This window comes from Ixodes scapularis, unplaced genomic scaffold (assembly GCF_016920785.2).
Source record: "Ixodes scapularis isolate PalLabHiFi unplaced genomic scaffold, ASM1692078v2 PGA_scaffold10__122_contigs__length_95168666, whole genome shotgun sequence".
In the NCBI taxonomy this organism is placed as follows: Eukaryota; Metazoa; Arthropoda; class Arachnida; order Ixodida; family Ixodidae; genus Ixodes; species Ixodes scapularis.
Genome location: NW_024609836.1, coordinates 22,836,066 through 22,859,737, shown reverse-complemented (window position 1 = coordinate 22,859,737; position 23,672 = coordinate 22,836,066). Strand labels below are relative to the sequence as shown.

General features: G+C 41.1%; 1 protein-coding gene across 1 annotated transcript; it reads left to right on the top strand.

Annotated features, from left to right (window-relative positions):
* The first annotated feature begins 7,714 nt into the window (after positions 1–7,714).
* On the top strand, positions 7,715–10,628 carry LOC115324051. Its single transcript, XM_040502349.2, has one exon. The coding sequence runs from the start codon at positions 8,320–8,322 to the stop codon at positions 9,283–9,285; it is 966 nt and encodes a 321-aa protein (XP_040358283.1). The 5' UTR covers positions 7,715–8,319; the 3' UTR covers positions 9,286–10,628.
* The last annotated feature ends 13,044 nt before the right edge of the window (positions 10,629–23,672 follow it).

Genomic DNA, 23,672 nt, shown 5'->3' with positions numbered 1-23,672 from the left:
AAAATCGAATTGCTCCTAACAAAATGCAGAGTAATTGCATTTCCAAAAACGTCGCGGTAAGTAATTGAAAAGTTACTGTCAGGAAGATCATTCCAGTCCTTAAGAGTGAGGGTAATAATGGTTTATTCACACCATTAGGGGAACGAGATATGCGTTGAAATGTCCCAGAGGTGTTAAGAAGGCGAGACACCGATCAAGAGGCGAAAGTGGCGATGTAGGCAGCGGTGCCTTTTGTAATATCAAGATGGCTCTGTTCAGTCAGCGATTAACACACTGTAAATGGGTTGTTGCGCTTCGCCCTACGTCACGGCGCAGTATTTTGTAAGACCGCTTTAGCGCATGGTCAAGAACCTCGAGTTTGATTAGGGTTATAAATACTCTGATACAAATTGCAGTTTCAGAGATAATTCTGGTCACAACTCTAAAATTACAAACGCCTAGTTTAAAGCTGATGCCTAGCTTGATTAAAACAAAAAAATAAATCATCGTTCGGTGCTCTATTGTGCGGGTATATGTGACCGATTGGTGAACGTCTGTCCTGCGTTATAAAGAACAAGTACGCGAATACAATTTGGTGAGCTTATGTTCACGTAGACCTCTGGAGCTTTGTGCCAAAATGCACTCGGTTCGGCGTACTTTTACTAGGCGCAACAATAATCTGGCGTTATTTGGTTCATGTTTGCTTTGTGGCATTTTATAATCATGTAAGTTACATCTGAACAAACGCACAAACAAGAAAACAAAGAAAGAGAAAGCAAACTAACTTATAGTAGAACAGATCCCAGCTACGAGGAATGTTTAATACGTTTTTCCTCCCGGGACTCTGAATCGAGGTTGGGTTTTAAAGGATGTTAAATCTTTCGCAACATTTGCTGAATGTTTGCTATTGCTCTTCGAAAGGAGGGACTTGAGAAGTTTTTAAAGGCAGGAAACACCTATTGATTTTTTTCATTCACCGATGGAATTGAAGTATGTTACTAGAAAATGAATATGTACAATTTTATTCTCAGGAGCACAGCGGTTTGTTTAGTTAATTTCGACATTAGGACTAGTGCACCGATGGCAGAAATGTCCGCCACTGGTGGGGATTATATTCAAAAGTGATATCCTTCTATAAAAAAAAAAGTCATTACAAACCTTCTTTTGAATGTAGTGCTTTTCGATTCAACCATTGAGTTTGAAGTTTACAGCCCAGGGGGCAATACTAATTAAATATCCGTTGTAATTATATCAAGGGACAACACAGAAGACACGTTCCTAATCAAAAGCGACCGCTGGTCATGAATTCGCCCCCCAAGGTTCCCATATTTGATTAGGGTTCTCCTTGATTCCTTGTTGCTTCGATCCTGTTGTTGCCCTCATTACTGGCGCGTGGCGAAGCCGTCGGATGTCCCTATTTACGGCCCCGCTTAATTATTGACGTCATGTCTCGTCGGTTCTCACCTCTGGGGCTTTCTTTCTCCGGCGCTGCTTACAGTACAAGGAAGCAAGCGACGGATTTCTATCCCGGGGATTATCGATCCCAGCCAAGATATCGGCACTCGGGAACGTGGAGCTTTCCTGGTGCAAATGACTGTGATGACCTCTTTTGAAAGAAGGGTGAAAGCGCAGACGAGCTTGTGAAAAGTTAACATACTTTAACAGAAGGGAGGAAAGAAAAAAGAGACGCAGAAGGTTAGTGTTTTTCCAGGGCATAATGTGCATCTCTTTTTTTTTTCTTTTCTAAGGTTATGTTATTTTAACCTGTTTTGAGGTCACCACACTTTATTGCGATCTACTATAATTATAGAAGTCAGCTCAGGCTAGAAGCGGGAGCTACTTTTACTTTATATACGCATTGGTGGCACGAGCGCTCATGCAGTGAAGCGCGTCATAGAGCCGCTAACTGATGATTGTAACTTGCTGTGCATACCATGCACAAAGCTCCAATTAAGTGAAATCAAGAGCGTCAAGAGGGGTCACATACTGCTTCAGGTTCGGCGGGCTATGTCGTGTTCTGCTTTATTCAAGAATGTTTGTTGGCACGACGTCTGTAACAATGGGTATTGATGCGAGATTAAAATACGCCTTGTTAATGCACCAAAGCACTTACGCACTAAGATTTACCTGGGACTCTAAATCTAGGTTAGGTTTTATGGGATAATACATTTCTTGTGGTATTTGATATATATTAAAATATATTTCGATCTTCTTAAGGAAACCTTGAGAAGTAATGAAACAAAGGAACTATAAAGGACTTTTAAAAAATTTTCATTATGAGAGAAGCCAGCAGATGGCTGGTAGGACAAGTTGACCTAGAGTTGAGAGTGGCTCAAAGCGCTCGATTGGAGTCACGTAATTTACTGGCCACGTTTCCAGAACAATACCCGAGAAATGGCAAGAAAGTCGAGCGTCTCCGCTTGCGAAGTTTCGGTCCACTGTCCACGCAACAATACCGCAGCCGTAGTACTTTGGCGTCTCATAGAGAAGACCGTATCAGCTCGCAGCTTGAACACGGGTGCTCCGTCAGCGTTGCGCTGGGACTCATGTCATCGCTGATTGGTTGCACACGTAACGCTCGTGCCCAATTTGTTTGTAGCGCGTTCGCCTTTTTAGCTGGAATTCATGACCGCGTACAGCGTTTTTCCCGCGTCTTTTTCCACCCTTATGCCCCTCTATCCCCCTTACCACGTGACAACACACGCATGGGTGCGCGCCACTAATATGTGCAACAAGTGTCAGCGATTACATTGCAAACGCTCCCCATGGTTTCCGTCGCTTCGGTTCTTCAGTCTATATTCACCATATTCGGTGGGAGTTTATACCACGAGGGCGCCACAGTATTTGGTGCCCGAGTAGACTTTCGGTAGTGTATTTATATATTCTTCAGCAGCGCACAGCGGTCGGGTAAGAAGAGTTTCCTTCAGAGAAGTTTCTGTAGTATGTTTGTAAGAACATTAGTGCATTGTAAGTAGTGTAAATAACAAGAGGAGGAGGGAAAAATGGAGAAGAAGAGGAAAACCGGAAGCCCGCCGGGGTCCGCCGATAGGGGGTGGTAGTGAGCTTGTTTGCAAACAAACATCGGTGAATAGGCACCCTATACTGCGTTTAACTTACAGCCAAAAGTGCATAGTCATCGTGCTTGCTGCCTACGTGGGTGTGCTATCCCCATGGCCAAACCAATGGCGTACAGAAGAAGCGCGGGATTGCGGAGCATTGACTGGTATATGGTTGGTTTAGTCGGCGAAATGAAACGCACAAGGGCAATGAGCGCTGTCGCAACGTACATTTGGCGCTGCTCGAGTGGTTTCATGAGGTCGTAGCGCCGGCAGCGGTCAGTCATAGAGGAACCACGGAGAACGTATAGAGCTAGACGACAGCCTTCATTAAAGAGGGGGTACACCTCAAAGTCTGAGAAGCGTTTGAAATTTAAAGATATGTATACCCGTGAGCGATATGAAGGTTAGCAGCCCCCTTCTTGTTTTTGACGCTCCTGCAAGTTTTGAAACAAGCTCTGTTCCAGAAGAGGGCGAGAACGCAAAGTTTAGACCCAAAGCCACGTACCATTTTAGTCGCTGAAAGTTAATATAGCTTTAGGGATCCGTAAAACCGGCAAGAAACCAGGTAAGGTGTTCACCTTCATACTGCCGGCGGGTGTACACCTATTGCGGAGATTGGTCGGAAGTGCGCATGCGCTGCGTTGTCACCAGGCGAGTAGTAAAGCCGGTGGAAAGCCGGGTACGTTTGCAGACGACGGTCGTGATTCTCTCCTCCTCGCAGCTCGCATTGTGAACGCGGCCCATACATAGTCCACGTGACCCCGATCGAGCAGTTGGACACTCTCTGTATTGTAATCTATCTAGAGAGAAAAATAAGAACAGAGAACAGAGGGTGTTCAACTTGTTGATGAAGATAATCTTGCCACAATTCGCTAGGAGCTGAAGTAAGCTAGAAGTACACATGGCAAAGCGGTATCACGACGTTATTTTGCCATCATATGAAATAGAATGTTTAGAAACTGGAAACAGTTTATCAGCGTTTCAACTCCAATGTGCGCACTCTCATAAATAAAATGGATGCATTAGGTGCCTTAATTTAATATTTTCCAACACAGTTTTACGTGTTTTTTTTTATGTTCACTAAAGAATGTCATCATGGTGACGATGATATGTGTGCATTGAAAGGGTATAACAATTTTTATTTAAATCTGCATCAGAAACGCGGGGGAGGTGTTTCTATTTACGTTCGTTAAAACATGCGGTGTGAATTTCTGAAAACTTATACTGAAGTGACCGATGACCTGGAAATACCATCAGTGAGAAGTAATAATGTAATCTTCTCGGTAGTAAATAGGCTGCCATTAGCGTGTATCAATAAGTTTTGTTTGCTTTTATATACATATCTTGACTTCATATCCGCAAATTATCCCTCTTCCTAGAAGGAGATTTCAATGTAAATACTCTGTAACACTCTACACTTTTTCGCAATTAAATCCAATCCTAACCTCCAATGGTTTCAAGATTGTGATCCAGTCTCCCACCATATAAATATTCCTTCTAAATCCCCCTTGACTTTTTTTTCACAAAAATTCGTGAAGATGTTAATGACGATGGCACAATCCCTAGTGACATTAGTGATCAGATTTATTTATAACGTGTGTAGATACCACATTCGTAAAATGTCCAAATAAAATTTCATGTGTATTTCAGAACATATCCAACTGTAATTTGGAACCGTTCAGGACAGAGACTTTAAGCACTGACTGAAACCAGTTTATTCTAAAACATGAGTGCGACGAGGCGTGCAACAGTTTTAGTGACGTCGTCAGCAAAGCTTATTGCTTAAATTTTCCTTGCGGCACGAAGCCCTTTGCTAAAGTATCCTGAAGCCCTCGATCTTACCTCTGCACTTCAGAAAGCTAAAAAGAGGGATCATTTGCATAAGGTCATTTTCTTGACGAAAAATTGTGGTAAACTGGCCATCTTCAAGCAATTTCGGAACCGCCTGACATCTGAGTTACTAAGAGGCTAAGCAAGATACGCAGATACGCAGCTCATTAATGTAAGTAGTAAAAAACGAACAGAAATAGCTTGGCGATTTCTAAATAACCATTTACGCCTCAGCAGACAGCCTAATTATCTAGGCAAACTTTTTGATAATGGCAAAACATTGTCGGGGACGTGGCTTGCAGAACATTTTAACACAGCGTTCGCAAGTTTTAATTCATGAACACATTATGCCAAGGGTTCCATATTTATTGAACATACGGTACACGAGATACATTTTCTTAAGAAAACTAACGAGCACGAAGTACATGACACATTGACGCGTCTTAGCAACAGTAGTAGCCGCGAAACACATGAAATAGAAGTTAGGCCTCAGAAATATATTCGTAGGAACATCGTACCTTGCTTAGTGCTCATTTTTTACCTTGCTACGTCATCAGGAACATTTTCCCGTAAGCTAAGATAAGCTAACGTTTTTGTGATGTTTAAAAAATATCGAAATCAAATGTCAAACCAGGGACCTATCGCCATATTTTCAATTTTTCCCAATGGGCTTGAGACGATTATTTTTAATTTTTTTCCAGTAGACTAAACTTTTTCTTTAATAAGCACACTTTGATAACTAATTGTAAATTCGGTTTTCGTAAGGGAATGCCTACAAATTCTGCATTGCTTAAAAAAACCCTTTTAAAAATTTAGAAATCGATCGCTCACCTTGGCATGTTTATAAATTAAGGCATTCGAATTCGTCAACAACAGACTTTTATTAGATCAACTATACTGCAAAGATATTTGTGCGGTAACACCGAAGGACTGGGTAAGCACTCCTTCGGTGGCCCTATTAGGCAAAGAGATGAATTTTCTAGCTCCATGACTTGCTTGTTTTTTAACACGTGCTTTGCACTACTGTGTCGTGGCACTGTATCACGTGGACTACATTTCTTTAGTTTCTTTTTTGTTGGTGACAACGCATGTATACACAAGCAAGTGCACAAAAGACTCCAAGAACTCAATTGCAAAGAAAACATTGTGATTCTTAACCAATAAAACCAGAAAACTTACGATGGACAAATTTTTGAATGTAACATAAGAGAATAGAAGGATCTTATACATACAGCAAATGTGAAAGCGCAAGTTAATCACTTTCGTTGATCTTCCTTTTGCAGATTCGTTCGTACATAATTGAACTTTCTAACAGTGTGAGCTTCTTCTAAGATTCTTTGCAATATTCATAGATTGAAGAATTACATTTACACGAGCTCTCCTACAAAGAAGCGCCAGTTTAACTAAGAAGTTTGCTCCGCTCTCTGCCACCCCCCCTCCCTGCTCCCAACCAATGTGCTAGAAGCATAGCGTCTATTTTGTAATAGACACAATAGTGTTACGAAGGCGCAGACAAAAAAGTATAGTTTGATTTCGGCATATATAAATATATAAAGGATACTTCACGAAAGGTAGAAAAATTCGATATTGCGAAAACAACGCATCGCACCAAAAAATTATTGTGGCGTATTGGTCCTATGGCACGGCCCTATTTAGGAAAATTAATAAAGTTAGGGATAAGTAGGTTGTTAATTATTGTTGCGCAATTAACTTTTTATATTTGGTTGAAGGGCATGGTTTTAATTAGAAACTTGCCCAGCAACATCTATAAACACTAAACCAACAAATTACAGAACGATAGAAGTACCCGCAGCATTTTACGGCTTTCTGAAAAACCACACAGATTTGACGTGTTTTTTAAGTTTTGGTTTGCTATCGGAGCACATCTCGGCCCCGATGGCACCGCGCCCCGTGGAGAAATAGTGCTACCAGCCTCTGCTGCGTCGCGCAAGGACAGTGCAGCAGAGATAGGTTGCACTATTTCTCCAAGGGACGTGGTGCCGACGGGGGCGAGATGCGCTCCAATAGCAAATAAAACTTAAAAACCAGTTGAATTTGTGCCGTTTTTTAGAAAGCCGTAAAATGCTGCGCGTACTTCTATCGTTCTGCGATTTGTTGATTTAGTGTTTATAGATGATACTGGGCAAGTTTCTAATTGAAACCATGCCCTTAAACACAACATAAAAAATTAATTACGCAAAAATAATTGAGAACGTACTTATCCCTAACTTTATTAATATTCCTAAATAGCCTCCTGGGCCAAGATCAAAACGACAGAAGTATTTTTCTCTTTTTTTTTTTTTTTTTGGCGACGCGTAGTTTTCGCATTATCGACACCTTTCGTGAAAGACCCTGTATATGTATTGTGATCGCACAGGCACACTATAACACCCCCCGAAGATATCTTCTGGTTACGCCAGTTATCCCAGCGAATTATTCTTGAGCCAATCTTATTTAGTATATACATTAACGACATCGTCAAAATTAATAATAACAAATAAAATATATAATATACACCGACGATACAAGCCTGGTTCTTGGTGAAACCACTTTTGAAGAATTAATAGTCGATGCACATAATGCCGTTAGCCAGTGAATGAATCAATAAAATTTATTGTAGCGACGTGTGACTAAACATCGGGTGGAGCCCCTAGTATGGCGCCCCATTTGTGGCGGCGACCGCCTTGGCGCGGACCACCAGCGATTGCTGGCCAGTGGCCGTGTCATCTATCAGCCGCTCCTCCCAAAAGGTAGGGGTGGGATTGCGATTGGGTGGGATGGCGGCAATAAGCTGGCACTGTCAGACCATGCGATTAAAATTTGGACGGTCGCCGCAGTGTGGGCAGTCGGCGACGGAGTTATCTGCAGACAATAACAACCTGACTCTGCAGATTCCACGGCCGAGGAAAGTACGCCTACAAGGACAAGCCTCCCTCGGACAAGCCATCGTCTGCTGCAGAACGAGGAGGGAAGCAACTGGTCACAGCAAGTGACAGCGACAGCACCCACGCCAACGACAGAGGCGGCACCAAGGACCCGTCTACAAAAGAGGCAGACACGGCATCGGCAGCGGCAGTCGGCGACGGAGTTATCTGCAGACAATAACAACCTGACTCTGCAGATTCCACGGCCGAGGAAAGTACGCCTACAAGGACAAGCCTCCCTCGGACAAGCCATCGTCTGCTGCAGAACGAGGAGGGAAGCAACTGGTCACAGCAAGTGACAGCGACAGCACCCACGCCAACGACAGAGGCGGCACCAAGGACCCGTCTACAAAAGAGGCAGACACGGCATCGGCAGCGGCAGTCGGCGACGGAGTTATCTGCAGACAATAACAACCTGACTCTGCAGGTAGGAACTTTTTCATTACCTAAATTAAACACTCAACTCCCGTCGCCGACTGCCGACTGTTGATTGCCCATTACTGGTTACCGATTGAGGTGTCACAGAAATGCCGAAAGACGACGATACCGAAGACTTATGCTTGCACTGTAAAACTTCCATAAGAAAAGAAGACAGTGTATTAGAATGTAATGAATGTCACTCCAAGTACCACTTAGGACCTTGCTCAGGAGTAACCGAAATCGCCCTCCGAGGGAAGAGACCGGGATTTAAAGAATTATGGAAGTGTCAAACTTGTAAGGGGGCAAGATTAAGACTTCAGAGCACACCTGAAGGCGGACAGCCCAGTCACGAAAAGCTGGATGTGCAGCAACAGCTGACTCAGATAATGAGCATGTTGAGCGTGCTCGCACCACTCAAACAGCAAGTCGATGAGTTAGTTACAATGAAGCAAACTGTGATGGACATAGAGAAGTCTGTGCAATCAATGTCGGACAGCTATGATGAGCTACTTAAGAAAGTAAAAGACCACGACAGTGAGATCAAAGATCTAAAAAAGAGGGTCAGTGAACTTGAAAACGAAAAAAAGAATGACGAAACGAATCAACTAAAAAAAGAGATAAACAAGCTGGAACAATACGGACGTAGAAATAACCTCGAAGTACATGGACTGGCCGAATCTTTGAACGAAAACCTACTAGAAAAGCTGAACAAAATCGCCGACCAGATAGAAGTGCCCAGACTAACCACACATAACGTAGAAGCAGTTCACCGCATCCCCACAAAAACAAAGAAAACACCCATGGTGATAGTACGCTTTATCAACCGAAACGATCGAGATGCGTGGCTTAAAAATAAACAGAAACTGAGGAGTGGAGCGGAGGTAGATAACGTCTATCTAGAAGAAAACTTGACCGCTTCAAACCGAAAGTTGTTCTTTGATGTCAGAACAAAAGCAAAACACCTCGGGTACAAGTTTATCTGGCATAAAGAAGGATGCTCGTATGTGCGAAAACGAGAAGGCGACCCGACTCTAAGAATCGAGAATGAGAGTGACCTCGCAAAAATTGAATAGGGAAGTACATTCACCATATTAGACATGGAAAGGAAACAAACGTGTCTTTCTTTTGAAAAATGGTGGGATAGAATAAACGCTACTGTTAACGAGTTTTGCTTTGTTCTTCTACACACCAATGTACGCAGTCTTAAAAAACATTTTAATGAAATAAGCAGTATGATAGACCCTTATCTGGACAATTTAGACGTAATTGTATTATCAGAAACAAATATTTCATCTGATGAAGAAGCCTTGTTCTCTCTAGATCATTTTGAAACATTTTCGCATAATAGAGACGGGAAGAGAGGAGGAGGTGTCATGATCATGATAAATCAAAAATGGAAAATAACCAAATACGAAAAAGTAAACTTTTGCTCAACGGAGGCACTACACATTGAAATAGAATACCACAGAAAAAAAATGTCTATATTAGGATTATATCGAGCACCTCAGGGTAATGTAAACACATTTTTAGATGATATTAATAAATGGCTAAACGACAACAAAGACACAGACTTAATAATTGTAGGGGATATTAATCTTGACATCACAAAACCTAGTTTAATGATAAATAATTACCTAGATGATATGGCACAAGCGGGACTGGAATCAATGATATATGAATTCACAAGAGAAGAGATATTAGGCGAGAAACTAACACAGTCATGTATAGATCATATACACGTGCGGTCGAAGGAAGGGAAACCCGAAGGACAAGTAATTTCTGAAAAAGTGGCTGACCATTATTTTGTGGCAGTAACTATTCCAGATCTTATTCAAAACAGTAATAAAATTGTTGAAGGCTCATTTATAAATAATAAAATAGTCGATAAACATATCCAAGAAATCGACTGGAACATTCTCGCCGAAGAACAAAACCCAGAAAAATTATACGATAATATTGTTAAAATATTCAATGATATTTATACAAAGTCAACTCAAAGATGCAGTACGAAAAAACGTAAACAACAGAATCAATGGATAACTAAAGAAATTGACGACCTGATCAAAGAAAAAAAGAAAGCTTGGCAACTACTGAAAAGATTTCCTAATAATAAGAAGTACAAAGAAAATAACAGAATAATTAGGAATAAAGTTACAGCATTAATAAGATTAACAAAAAGAAATTATTACTGGAACAAATTCTCTGAGACAAAAGATACAGCAGAATGCTGGTCCTTGGTAAACCAACTGTTACAACGAAAAAAGAAAAAAACGATTGAAGACACTATTCAAACAAACTTCGGTCCTGAACATGACTTAGGGATACTAGCAAATAGTTTTAATACAGAATATGTGCAGTCAATTGAAACTTTATGTTGTACGACAACTGAAAGACAACCAAATCAAATAAGAAATAATGATTCAATATTTTTCCCCGATATGGATGACAATGATCTAATTGAAATTGTAAAGCAATTAAAGACTAATAAGGCAACAGGGTTTGATCAAATTAGGGCTAGAGATATTAAATACCATATCACTATAATGAAACCTGTCCTATTACAGTTGTACAATCGTATATTTTCTAGCGGCATCATTCCAAAAAAGCTTAAAACATCCGTTGTTCGGCCTATATACAAGAAAGGTGAGAAAAATAAATTCCTAAATTATAGACCAGTTTGTATCCTTTCTGTGATAAACTATATAATGGAAAAATATATTAATAAAGTTCTTAGGTGCTATATCGCTAAATATAACCTACTAACTAACACACAATATGGATTCAGGGAACATATAGGAACCAGTGACCTTCTAGAAGACTTTTTTGACTATGTAAATGAAAACATCGACGCCGGTAATTATGTTCTAGCCTTATTCATAGATTTTACGAGGGCCTTCGAAACAATCAATCATGATATATTAATGGATAAACTATATAGTATTGGAATTCGAGGGAAAACATATGATTTATTTCGGAATTATCTTGCTGATCGATTTCAGGTAGTACGTTTAGGTTCAAAATATAGCAAGGAAATTAAGGTAAAACAAGGAGTACCACAAGGTACAGTCCTCGGTCCACTACTCTTTAATATATATGTTAACGAGATAGCACAGGTTAGCTTAAAAAGTAAGCTCCTTCAATTTGCAGATGACACGGTAATTGTATACGCACATAGAAATTACGAAGTAGCGGCAATGACTATACAAGATGATATACATAAAATTATTCAATGGTACCGTAAAAACCAAATAATTGTAAATGTTCCTAAAACGCAAGTAATATGCTTTAGAGATCCAAGAAAAAAAATCGTAAATGAATTTCCAATAAAAATGCATGATGAGAACTGCGACAACTGCTCGTGCATCCCGCTAAAATACGCTGATAATGTAAAATACCTGGGTATGCACATAGACAAATATGTTAAATGGGATATTCACATAGACCAGGTTTGCAAAAAATTAAGGGTATTAATGGCCCATATGTACCACATCCAAGAACTAGTACCGCGATCCATACTTAAAATGATATACAATTCACTGGGTAAATCCGTACTTCAGTATGGAATAACAGTTTACGGGCACTGTGCCAAGTATTTACAACTAAAGATAGAATCTATTCAAAAAAGGATAGTTAGGAATATTGGGTACCGGCGCGAAGAAACAAATCTCTCAGATTATATGCATAAAGAATTAGGAATATTACGTTTCAGAGATCAAATGAAGTATGACATTATAATAAAGCATTTTTTCAACAATAAATATAGGCGCGAAAATAAAAAAGAAAGGACATTAAGACCTAATAAAAAATTTGTTGAACCATTTGTAAGAACAAGATATGGAGAGGCCACAAGGAAATATTACATACCTAAGCTTTATAATACATTACCCGATGAGCTACTTGAAATAAAATCCCCTAGAATAAAAAAAATAGCAAAAAAGTGGATAATTGAACAGGGAAAAAAAGATTCTTAAAAGGTAATAGGTATAACCGATGAGTATCCCCGAAAACGCAGGATATAAAAGGTTGTTATTGTGTTCTATTATTAGAATTGTCTCGTAAGTCGTGAATCTATTCTTCTTTACAGTATGTAAATGTTAATTCAATATGATTCGATGGGTTTATACATGTACTCATCAAAGTAGGCGAACTAATATAAGCTGTAGAAGGAGGTGGAACTGCAGTAATAGGTACTAATATTGGTATGTTTTGTTATTTTTAGTTATGTGTGCAATAAAAATGCAGAGGCTCCTGTCGCGTCCCACACACAAGCCATCATTGGCTTACGTGGGCTTTATATTGTATTATTTGCAAACAAAGTAAATAAAGATGGTTTTTGTATTGTATTGTATTGTATAGAAGAGGGGGGTCGGGAAAATGTTAGCTTGCAGTTGTCGCCACAGGATCATTAGCCAGTTTCTCACATGGTCCTGCAACAATGGCCTCAAAGAGACCATGAAATCACCCTTTTTACTTTAGCCAAATAACGTTTACATTAAACTTTCAATGTTCACTGAACGCCGAACAGGCATCCGTTTTCGTTTCGGTTTATTAGCGTCCACACGAAGACTTATTTAAATAAAGATTTTTTTCTTACTTTCCAACTCACCGCAAAACAAGCCGCGGCGTAATTTTGACGGTCATGACGTGCTCTGTCATCGGAACCTGAAGTTCCATTGGCAGTGGGAGAATGGGAGCGTTAGAGGCGAGCTGGCGGTGTGCCTGGGAGGTTTTTATATTATCACAGGGTTTTACTGCGTTGGTGGCGCCGACGCAACCAACATATTTTCTGAAACTGCGCCTCTCATCACCGCGATAGCCATGGACACATCGCAGCTGAGAGAAATTCAATTAGATCCTTTGCACTACAGCGACAGCATGGAGCTGGTCCCCATACGCCGGTACGAAGCGCAGCAGGTCGTCAGCGTGACAGCTGCTTCTCCGCCGCCGTCAGCCGTTTCCGCGGTATCTCTAAAAAGAAGGGGACGCACTGCGACTCACTAGCGCAGCAGAAAATGCACACAGTTTTCTATGGGTTCAAGATTTATTGACTTTTATTTTGTCTGGATAGGCTTGATATAAAGTCTGGATAGGCTTTCATCCAAACAGTGTGGATGAGAAAAAAAATGCAGTATGCCATCTTCGACGATTACCACCTTACAGCACGGCTTAGCTGATAGTACATATCTCGCCACACGCCTTCTATACAATTACAAGACAGTTTTATCTTATCAGAGAAATAGAGACGTAGAAATATAGTTTCGTGATCAGATAGACGTTGCGATCGTTTAAAGAATGCTAATACTAATCACCTTTCTGGCGTGATGAAAACGCGTAAAAGTTCGCACCCTTCATGCACGCCTTTAAATCCAGTACAGACCAGTAATATTTCGATCTTGACCACACGCATAGAATGAGCAAAATAAAAGAGTCTCGGTGATGTTCGAGGGCACAAGTGATAAGAAAGCGCCACTCTAGTCGAAGTAAACAAAAACGACGGCACGAGCGTTTCTGGTGTCTTGGGGGTGCCGCCACAACACCCCCGCACGAGAAGATGGATCTTCTCTTCCAGGACGTGCTGGGTTACCATTGCGGTACGCGACGAGAATTAAGTCAAGGATAGCGATCTACGCGGAACGAGGAGCTCCCACCACGCCGATCACGTCGATCATCACTATCGACACCATGTTTTTTCAGCAGACGGGCGGCTATGCGCAGGAACAGTCTGATCTTTCTCTCGCTTCGTTTACCACACGACAGATGGCGCATAACTCTGAGAGTTATGAAATTCGCTTATTTCCGTCACAACGCTAGTTATTCAGCAAAATGTGGATCAGATTATTCTTTAACAGAACTGCTCTTAAGAAGCATTTTCCGGCAATGTATTGTTTATGATCCCGATGCTGGGAAGGTAGGCTCTGATCTAATAGACGATGCATTTTTTGGCTGATGTGTCGTGGCACCGCGGATGCATCGCAGTAAAAAGGCAGAGAGCTTTCGAGAGAAAGAAAGTAAGCATGAAAGAGTCCCAAAGTTGAAAGCTGGGCTAGTTGGTATAGGCTAAACATTATGTAGGTAAAACAGCGCAGAACGACAAAACTAGGCTGTTTCCAAAAGGGTCCGGTTTTCTTTTCAAAGTTCTATTGCGAAATGTTATAGCGCTCTAGTCTTGTGCTATGGTTTTTGTTTTCACACCTTTTACGACGTGCGGTGGATGAAATTCGATTTCAAAATCACTTCATGGTCTCTTTAAAATCAATATCCAGAAAACAAAAGCATTTGTGTTTCCACCGAAAATCAAGGGTTTTGCTACTGACAATAATATTACAATAGGTTCTACACAGTTTAAATTCTTAAACAAGTCATAAAACGTTCGGAATAGTTTTTGTTGTAGCATCTTTTGTAGAATCATCATACAGATTGTCTCGTAAAATAGATGTCCAAAATTATTGAAATTATGTCCCTGCGTCGCTCTCTTCTCCCAGAAAGTTAAATAATTTATTGCTCGCTATTTCAATCCTACGTCAATATTGTTCATGTTTTTTAAGGAAAACTACACAAATAAACTAAAAAGCTTGAGTTACTCAAATAATTGCTTCGTCATATGGATAATAAGCACTTAATGGCTCATACAAAGCGCCTATTTGCCCAATATAAAGTAATTGCTGCTAAAAAGATGTATGACTATAGGCTTCCGCATAGTTTCTGCACATCATCTTCTGACCATTTTTTTTGCGATGGCGAAGCTCTGCGATAATTTTCACCGCGTCAACACGCGCCTTTCAAAAAAGGGGCCATACCCCGACCTCGTATTAATTACACTCATCAGTCAGTCACATAAAGGCCGCCATGATTACTTAACCATTTTCTTACAAATAATAATAATATATATTTTATATGGGAAGAATATAATTATTGATGCACGTACTATAAATCTGTCGAACGGTGAGCATAAATGAATATGTTTGCTTTTTTTATAAAAAAAAGATTTGTTGTAAAGCGTTTGCTTTATTATCAAAAGGTTGTATTTTTCTATAACTCGGAAGGCGGCTGTGTGTGCGCAATTTTTCTATTTCTTTGTAAACCGTATTTTATTTTAGAAATTGTTGTACACTGTGGAATGTTATAAACAGAAGTTGAGTGTGTATTTTTTTGTGTTAGGCGTTTGTGTGTGGTCCTTAATTAGTTATGTCTGAACAATTTTGGTATCTTGGCAAATATGGTTTATTTTATTGGCGTGTTTTCTTCGTATCTTGATACCTTGCCCTCCTTTACCTGCTGCTGAACTCCAAACGCTCCCCAAATTCCGTCAAGCTCGTTTAAAATGGCCACTCCGTACGCTAAACTGTTAGCTTTTAAAGTGCTGATAAGACCCAGTCTAGAATATGCCAGTAAAGTGTGGGACCTGTACTCAAAGAATTTAGTATTAAAATTAGAGAAGATTCAGAAATTGCCATTACTTTCCCTTTTTTAAAAGTATAGGTGGCTGGATTCACCCACGCAACTGTATTCCAGGGCAGGAATCAATCTTCTGGAAGAGAGGCGCAGGAACAAACGCTTAAAAATGCTTCACGTGATTTTAAATGGGACACTTCTGCTTGACAGAGATACCTCTAGAATTACGCGAAATAAGCACTACAACACTTGAAGAATATCGTTACGCCGAAAATTGCTTAAAAAATATACTGTAAAACCCTTAATGTTCGCGAGCCCTCAATTTTCGCGAATTTCACGAATCGAAGAATTCGCGAAATTTAAGGGCGCGCGAAAATTCCGGTCCTTAAGATTTTCAATGCAGGCGTCTGGAATTCGCGAAATTTAGTGGTCGCGATTATGTCATCTGTGACCGATTCGCGAAAAATAGGGGCCGCGAAAATGAAGGGTTTTACAGTATTTTCCCCTGAACGATAAAGGAGTAGAATGCGCTGCCAGAAAACACAGCTGCAGCCAAAACCGTTTCTGACCTTTATAAGAGGTCTGGAAAAGTTATGGTAAAATTTATGTTTTATAAGTCTGTTGCTCACAGTGCTTCGTATATTTCTTTTTTGTGTTTTCTTTGTGCTTGATAAATAGCCGTAAAGGACGTTAGTGAAGTTATAATTTACACCATGTTCTGCGTGTCTATTTGTCTTAATGTTTGTTACTCACCCCTGTCAGGGTTTACATTGTGAGGACGGATAGTATTGTGAAATAAATATATTCAGCTGCCTTTGGCAGATTTTTGTATGAGGCACAACTGGTTTGGAGACCGTTAACAAAGAATTCAATTGAACTGAATTGAACTCGGGACTAGTACGACCTCTAACAGGAATATTTGCAATATACAAGAAAAAATAAATGTGCCCCGGGGCGCGATCATAAATACGTGTCAGATATAATTCTGAGAAATAAATTATGCACTCTAGAGTACAGACTTGAAATTAGCTAGCCCATTCGGGATTTTCGGAGTACGATGCTATGGCGAAAAGTCTCAAAACGTTTTCGCCAAAGAACTATACTTTTGAAGAACGTACGGCAAGGCGAATTTTCTCGATGCTATGTCATTGTTATATTACTATCAAAAACCATAAATAAATAAAAACTGTACAATTTCAATAGAATGTTTTACTCTAAAACGAATGCAGGCAACTGAAGGGGTGAACTGCAGGTAATAGTAATAAGTTTCTGTTATCCTTGAAATTCGAAAAATCGATGGGGTCCTTTATTAAAACTCGTTTTAACGAAGTCGGCTTTATTTGCAGCAGAACTATAAAATCTTCGTAACGGAAAAATCACACGAGTCGCTCTTCCTGCTGCGAATACAAGTGAAATAGAATCTTCTACGCGAAGACCCTTTCAAAGACAATCTCCATATTCCATTTGCAGTCGACTCGACCATCCGTGCTGCCAAAAGAGTTACTCGTTCGCTGAATTATTTCTCTGTTTCCTAAATGAACCGGAAACTGGATAATGTTTTTGTTTTTTTTATGACCTATTATTATTATAAAAATTTACATTTTGAATCTGAGCTGCAGCTAGTACAATGATTACGTCAGATATATTCATATTGCTAGATTTAATATTTAAGAGTGTATTTCTTTTGAAATGAATCCACCTGTCAAGACCTCCGTTATTACGATGACCACATAAGCCTAACACATGAATGCGCGGCAGTATACTTCGCCTTGCATATATTTTTTAAAAGCCATTCTGGCTATGAGCAAGAGCCTGGTGATTACCCCTGGCATGTTTGTTTTACAAAACGCTACATGAAAATAAAAGGCCATCTGCAGCTGCGCGTTCATGTCACCACGTTCTTCAGCAGTGAATTCGCTCGGTAAAACAAAATACGCTGGTTTAACTGCAGCTTTTAAAACCTGTAAAATACAAAATATGAGAACCCATGCATCAATATTTTTACCTTCCGTAATGCTTTTTTTTTATTGTTTTGCCTTAGTTGTGTATCAGGTGATAATTTCTGGAGTGATGTCAAGGTGGTCCAGTTAAAGTATTTTCTGCTTTGATTTATTAAAAAAATTATATTGTTTAATTAATATATGTGCATTCTTTTTTCCATTTCAGGTCTGAGCGGAGCAAGTCAAGGAATACCCAGCCATTTACTCAAGGGTGCCTTGTTGACCACCCTTAAAGAGCCTCACTTGAACAACGTTTGTCTTAATAAGTGTAATTCGTCAATTCTCCTCGGTGGACGCGAATCGCGAGAGAGCTCAGAATCAAGCTCTCCAAAACAAGGTTTCTTCAATTTGTTTCTTCAAGACTGTCTCCGTTGACTCGAAGATCTCTTGGTCGAAAGTGAGACTGCCGAAGCGGTCCTCAAGGAAGGCATCGTCGAAGTAGAATTTCTATCCTTGGGCACCCGTAATCTTTCCAAGGGCCACTTAAGGTCAAGGGAAAAGGCGCCTTGTGGGCTTTCTTTCACTAGAGAAATGTTCGATCTTCTCTGAAGTAGAAGCTTGATCACAGCACACGCACGCATAGAAATCGTACTGACTGTCGCTCCGAATTCAGTCAAGCGTTCCTCGGAGCACTTCGCTTACGGAAGGAAAGTAGAGTGCCCGCCAGGGTACCCGACCTTTTTTTTTTTTTTTTTTACATTTGCATTAAAAGTCAAGCGAACCCAGCGCAAACTTTTTTTTTGTAATGTAACTTACTTGTACCCAAGAAAGAAAGCTGAAATTTAGGGAAACTGAAGTTTTCGAAGACGCTTTCAGGGCCAAGCGTCGTGCTGCATTGCTATGCGCCCTCCTACGTAATTTTTTTGTTCACGTTTTACTTCGAGCGAAGTGATTTTCATTGACGTTTTACATTTTAATATGCCCTTCTAGTTTACGTTAATATTTATTTGCGTTGTCATTTCGGAACACCCAGAGCTTTTCCAGTAGACCTTTTTTTTGTATCACCTATTGGCAGTGTTCCACTCAACTTCTTAAAATATTTTATTGTTTTTTTTTTCTTTTGAGCATTTTTGGTTGTAACCGAACATAATTTTGCTTTGGGTGTAACGTCATTGGAGTTTTTAAGAAGCGTGCCTTTCTTGTGCTATTAAAGTGAACGTATTTATGGTAGTCGATACCGACCACTAATAAACATTTCCATTCTGATACGCAGGAGAACATATTTTAAGTATAACGACCAAACTAAGCATCAGCTGCCCTACGCGTTCAGTGTGTCGATCAGGGTTTCGTGTGACACCTCAAATAATACAGCTGTTGTTTTAATACACTACAACTATCACCAGTTCGCGCAATGGCCTAGTACAATAGAATAATACTACACAATAAATATCTTATAGCAACGCGTAGACGAGCTCTGAATATCTTCGAGGGGATTGGAAAAACTTCGTTTTCAGAAACGATCCATCTTCAAGTGCAAATTCAGCTGCTGGCATAAACACCATGCTGGACAGTAAATTTAACTAGAACAGCTGCATATCTGCCGGGAAAAGCATCAATATATTCAAACGTTAATTGGTCGTATCTTTCGGGACTTTGGATACGTTTTGCATATTGAGGGAAAGTGTACATTCCACCTTGGAAATAACGTCTTATATAAATAAGCGATCTTATTATATCTTGTTATACTGACAGATGATAAAGAGCTTCTAGTCTGTTTCACACCTTTAAGCTTTCCACACACGTTACCTACGTCGAGGTAATACTGGGTATACTTTTAGTGTTTTTTTTTTGTTTGAGTGAAAGTCAAATCTGTTGCATTTGCACCGTGTCCTCCTGCCTTGCAACAGAAGGGTTACACGAGAGAAATCCTCATATACACTGTCAAGGTCTCCGAAGAGCGCACGTCAGAGATCAAAGGTGCACGCAGGTTGTAACAGCGAGATAAGAAAAAAACGGAGCGAAGGCTGCCATTCACACTGGGCTGATAAATTCTCAAACAAATTTAACACATCCACATTGAAGATCTTTGACTTCTATGTTTCGGATCACGGAGGTTACCAGAGCAACGTTGTTACGAGGGGCGACAGTGCTTGACCCACAGCTTACATAAAGCGTCGAAGTTGGTTCAAACGTGCGTCTTTCCACCAATTTCAAGATACCGTTAAGACTGCAAGAGCTAAGAACAAGGCAAGTTACTCATGCTTTGGGGTTTGACGGTCTTCAGCAACCAAAGAGGTTCACACACTACCAAGTCGGGGTTCACGGATTGATTACCAGTGCTAGATGGTTACAAACGGTGACCCTGCTTGACAGACACCTTGTATCAAGCATCCAAGTCGGTGGGTACGTGCATCCTTCCATCAGCTTCGACAGGGCATCGACACTGCCTCAGCTAAAAGCAGAAGAAGCAACGAGTGCTGTGCGGTTTCGCGGTCGTTACCTCCGTGCTGTGGATTTTTCTTCGATCCTCCAGTGTTGAACCACGAAGGCCGTCGTAGCCGGCAACGGGACGGTGACGGTGGTGCGTCTGTGTAGTCCGCGGTACCCGGTCGACAAGACAGACGTGCTCAAGGGACGGTCGGGCAAGGCCCCCGGGCGCCCAGAGGCGGGCGTTCGCCGGGGACGGGCGGGCCTTGGCGGGGGCCGGAGCAACGGGACTGTCGGGGCTCGCCTGCCCACGCCAATGTCCGACGACGAGGAGCAGAGCGCGGCCGAGTCGGACTTCGCCCCGCCGCTGTCCCCGAGGCTATACTTGACCATGGGCCTGGCCGCGTCCATGCTGAGGGCCTACCATCGCATCGCCAGGATGGTGCGCAAAGCCTGGACTGACATCCGCTTCGGTGAGTGCCGCCCGGGAATTCGATCTCTCTCTCTTCCTCTCTCTCTCGTGTTGTTTAAAGATTCCTCCAAAATAATCTTCGCATCAAATATTTTTTGTGTAATAAAAGTAACGTGCGAGACAGCCATAACGCAGAACTCTATGCAACAATAAAACGTTTGCTTGGGATATAGCTAATTCATGTTAATTCAAAAGGTTTTAGAAGCGCCAACACGACAGACATGACGGACATGTGTTGCAACTTGGGCATGTGCGAATTGGAAACCTATGGACTCTCGCCAAAAATGTTCTTTTACTCATAGGTATTTATTTTTCTTTTTTTCACGCAAGCCAGATCCATCTATGACCTGTGTTTAAGGAGAGATGGCGAAATTTCTTTCAAAAAGTATATAAATTGCATTACTAATTACTTTTTGAAAACTACAAAAGATGTAATTAAACTACATTACAAATTACCACAGACAAAAGGTAATGACATCACATTACAATTACTTTCTGAAAGTAATGAAATTGCTTTGACATTACTTTTGAATACTTTGAGGCAGTAATTCGCGCTCATTTGATTTACCGTATACACCAACACAGTGTTTACAAAACAAGCCCTCGTCTGCCCACACAGCGCGTGTGAAGGAACTAGATCCGGGAGAAGCGAGGCACTGCGCATGCGCAGTGTCGACAGCATCGCCACCACAGTGATGTCACGTGAAAGAGCTGAGTTGGTCTATATGTACCGAAACTCAGAAACCGAAACCGCAACAACCTTATATGGCTCAAGGTGAACCATACTGAACAGTGGTTTTGCTGGCGCACACGACATATGTGTTAAACATGATGAATAGCTTCTTTAGATGTAACTCAGAAAGACAGTCGACTCACCGGTTCTGCTCTTCGTTCAACGGTGAAGGTTCTTACTAAATCGGTTATATGCAGGGTTGTAAAAGTTACTTCAAAAATGTACCTAAGATACAGTTACAGTTACTCATACGAAAATGTACCTAGGTACGTATCTAGCTACTCGTTTAAAATGTACCTAGGTGCAGGTACAGTTACTTCAAAGGTACTTTTTATTTTCACGCCAAGTATTTTTTCTCAAATTTGTCACATTATTATTAGATGTAAATCCTTTGTATACTGGGATGTACACAAAAACAAGTTCGATAAGCATGCTTTATTGGTGTCAATGGGCCCGCCCTGTTCCCGTGCGCAAACTACCAGCGAAGTCAAAGCTAGCGCGAGCCCAATGCTCTGTGCATTCCTGACTCGCGCGTGGGCTCGTGCAGTGTGGGCACCGTTGCGGGCTCCATGCGCGCGCTTGTAGCTTCGGCTGCGCTCGCACCGAAGCTGAAACTAAGTATAGTTGAGTTTCACCAAACTCTGGATGTAGTGTTGGTAAAGCCTCACCGTCCTTTTTGGAGCACAAAGCACTGCGCGACTCGCGCGACTGTGGTGTCTGCTCCGCGGGTGTCGCTTCTCTGCAGCGCGTCGGTGCATGCCAAGGAGCGCACTCAACGGGTTAACTCACCGTGATCCGATCGTGACTTCGCCAGCACATCGAAAAGGAATCGGAATTTTTGAAGAAAATATCAGATACCGCAATATTAGAAGCTGCTGCCCGAAAAACAACTCTAATCTGAACTAAAACATTCCACAACAATGAGGGTCGTTAGATGCTGCTGCAGATACCTGAAAAGAAGTGCAGGCTGATAAAACTAAATATCCTGTACCATCAGAACTCAGTGTTACATATTTAATTGTATTTTTTTTATCTGACGAGCAGATAAACTTTATTCAAAAAAATTAAAAAATGTTTTTTTCTGTCTACTTTATTGAATTTTATATATCCTGTCTTAAAAAGGCGACAGGCGCTGTGTTCCAATAATAGAGATGGGCTTTATATAGCAATGCGGCGTTATTTCATTTTCAAGTAATCTAAAAAAAAATATTTCGTCTGCTACAAGGCCTGCTCCAAAAGGTCAAATGGCACTTCCATCACTGTGTAAAGTTTGTTATGCTCCGTACTATGTGCGTTTACGTCCGTCAGTCGGCCAAGAGATTGACGTCGCGTCGCACGTCAGGGTAGCAACTTTTCGTGCGTACAATACGCCTGCTACTGATTTGTCGTTGTTCTGAACTGCGGATGTTCGATAACTGGGACTTAGAACTTTGCAGAACCCCCTCGAAACCGTTGTCTAAAGCCTGTCCCTGCGTCAACTCACTCTTCCTTTTCGACGTGTTTCGACCCATTCACTACTCTGACTTCACCTATATGTTATATATGACGAAGTAGAGGTCCCTCGGTAGAACAACGGAAACTTTATTTTCGACGTTTCAACCGGAGTCCGGTCTTCGTCAGGAATGGGTAACAAAGAAAGGTTTGGTCATACTTATACAAAATTACGGTGCAAGTCCATTTTTCAGGGCGTCTGGAGCGACGGTAAGAAGTCGTTACAAAGATGTCCGGGTGCGCTAGGTAAATTAGGCTTCCGAGAAAACGAACCGACCCACAACAATTATCTGTAAGCTGCCTTGTCATTGGTCATTTAGATATCGTCTTCATTTTAGTTTTACTGGAAGCAACCAATTTTTCCCTTTTTAATGCCCGCACGTCCAGAATTTTCCGCCGCTGTTGACCATCTTTGGCATCTGGCAGAAATATCGTTTTCGTCTCAAGTGCTAATGCTGAAACCTAGTTGGACTAGTGTCCTGCGCCGCTGAGCTTTTCTGACACGGTGCAATAAGTATTAACTAGCCATGCTTTGCTTTTTCAAGAGGTCTCGCAAGGAAGCACTAAAGAGTGTCGACAAGAGCAAGACGAATTTCGACGGGGTAAAACGGAAAGCCGCGGCACCCAAAGAAAGACCCGAATGTAGCACTAGGGCCTCCACAACATAGAATAGCAGCAGCCCAGCCATCAGTGGCAGACTACATCAGGAGCTCGAAGTCTCCGTTCGGCCAGAGTACGAGTGCTTCGATTATCTGCCCTTGATGTTTGTATCCTTCTACTGCTGCAATAAGTTTTGACAACGAAGCCTGCCAGTTTTGTTGTGCTTAATTATGTAAAATGAACATTTACAGATCTAAGGTCTCCCAATACTATTTTCCGCACGTAATTATAATTGTGACTCTGGAATTAGTATTTGTAGCGGGTATTTTAGAAACCAGGAGGGAGTTTCTTCAGACGTAGGTATTTTCAGTTTTGTAAAGTGCAAAATTCGAGTTCGATTTATTG

Coding starts and splice junctions, on each gene's coding strand:
- LOC115324051 (XM_040502349.2), top strand. CDS start 8,320: ATGCCGAAAGACGACGATACCGAAGACTTATGCTTGCACTGTAAAACT.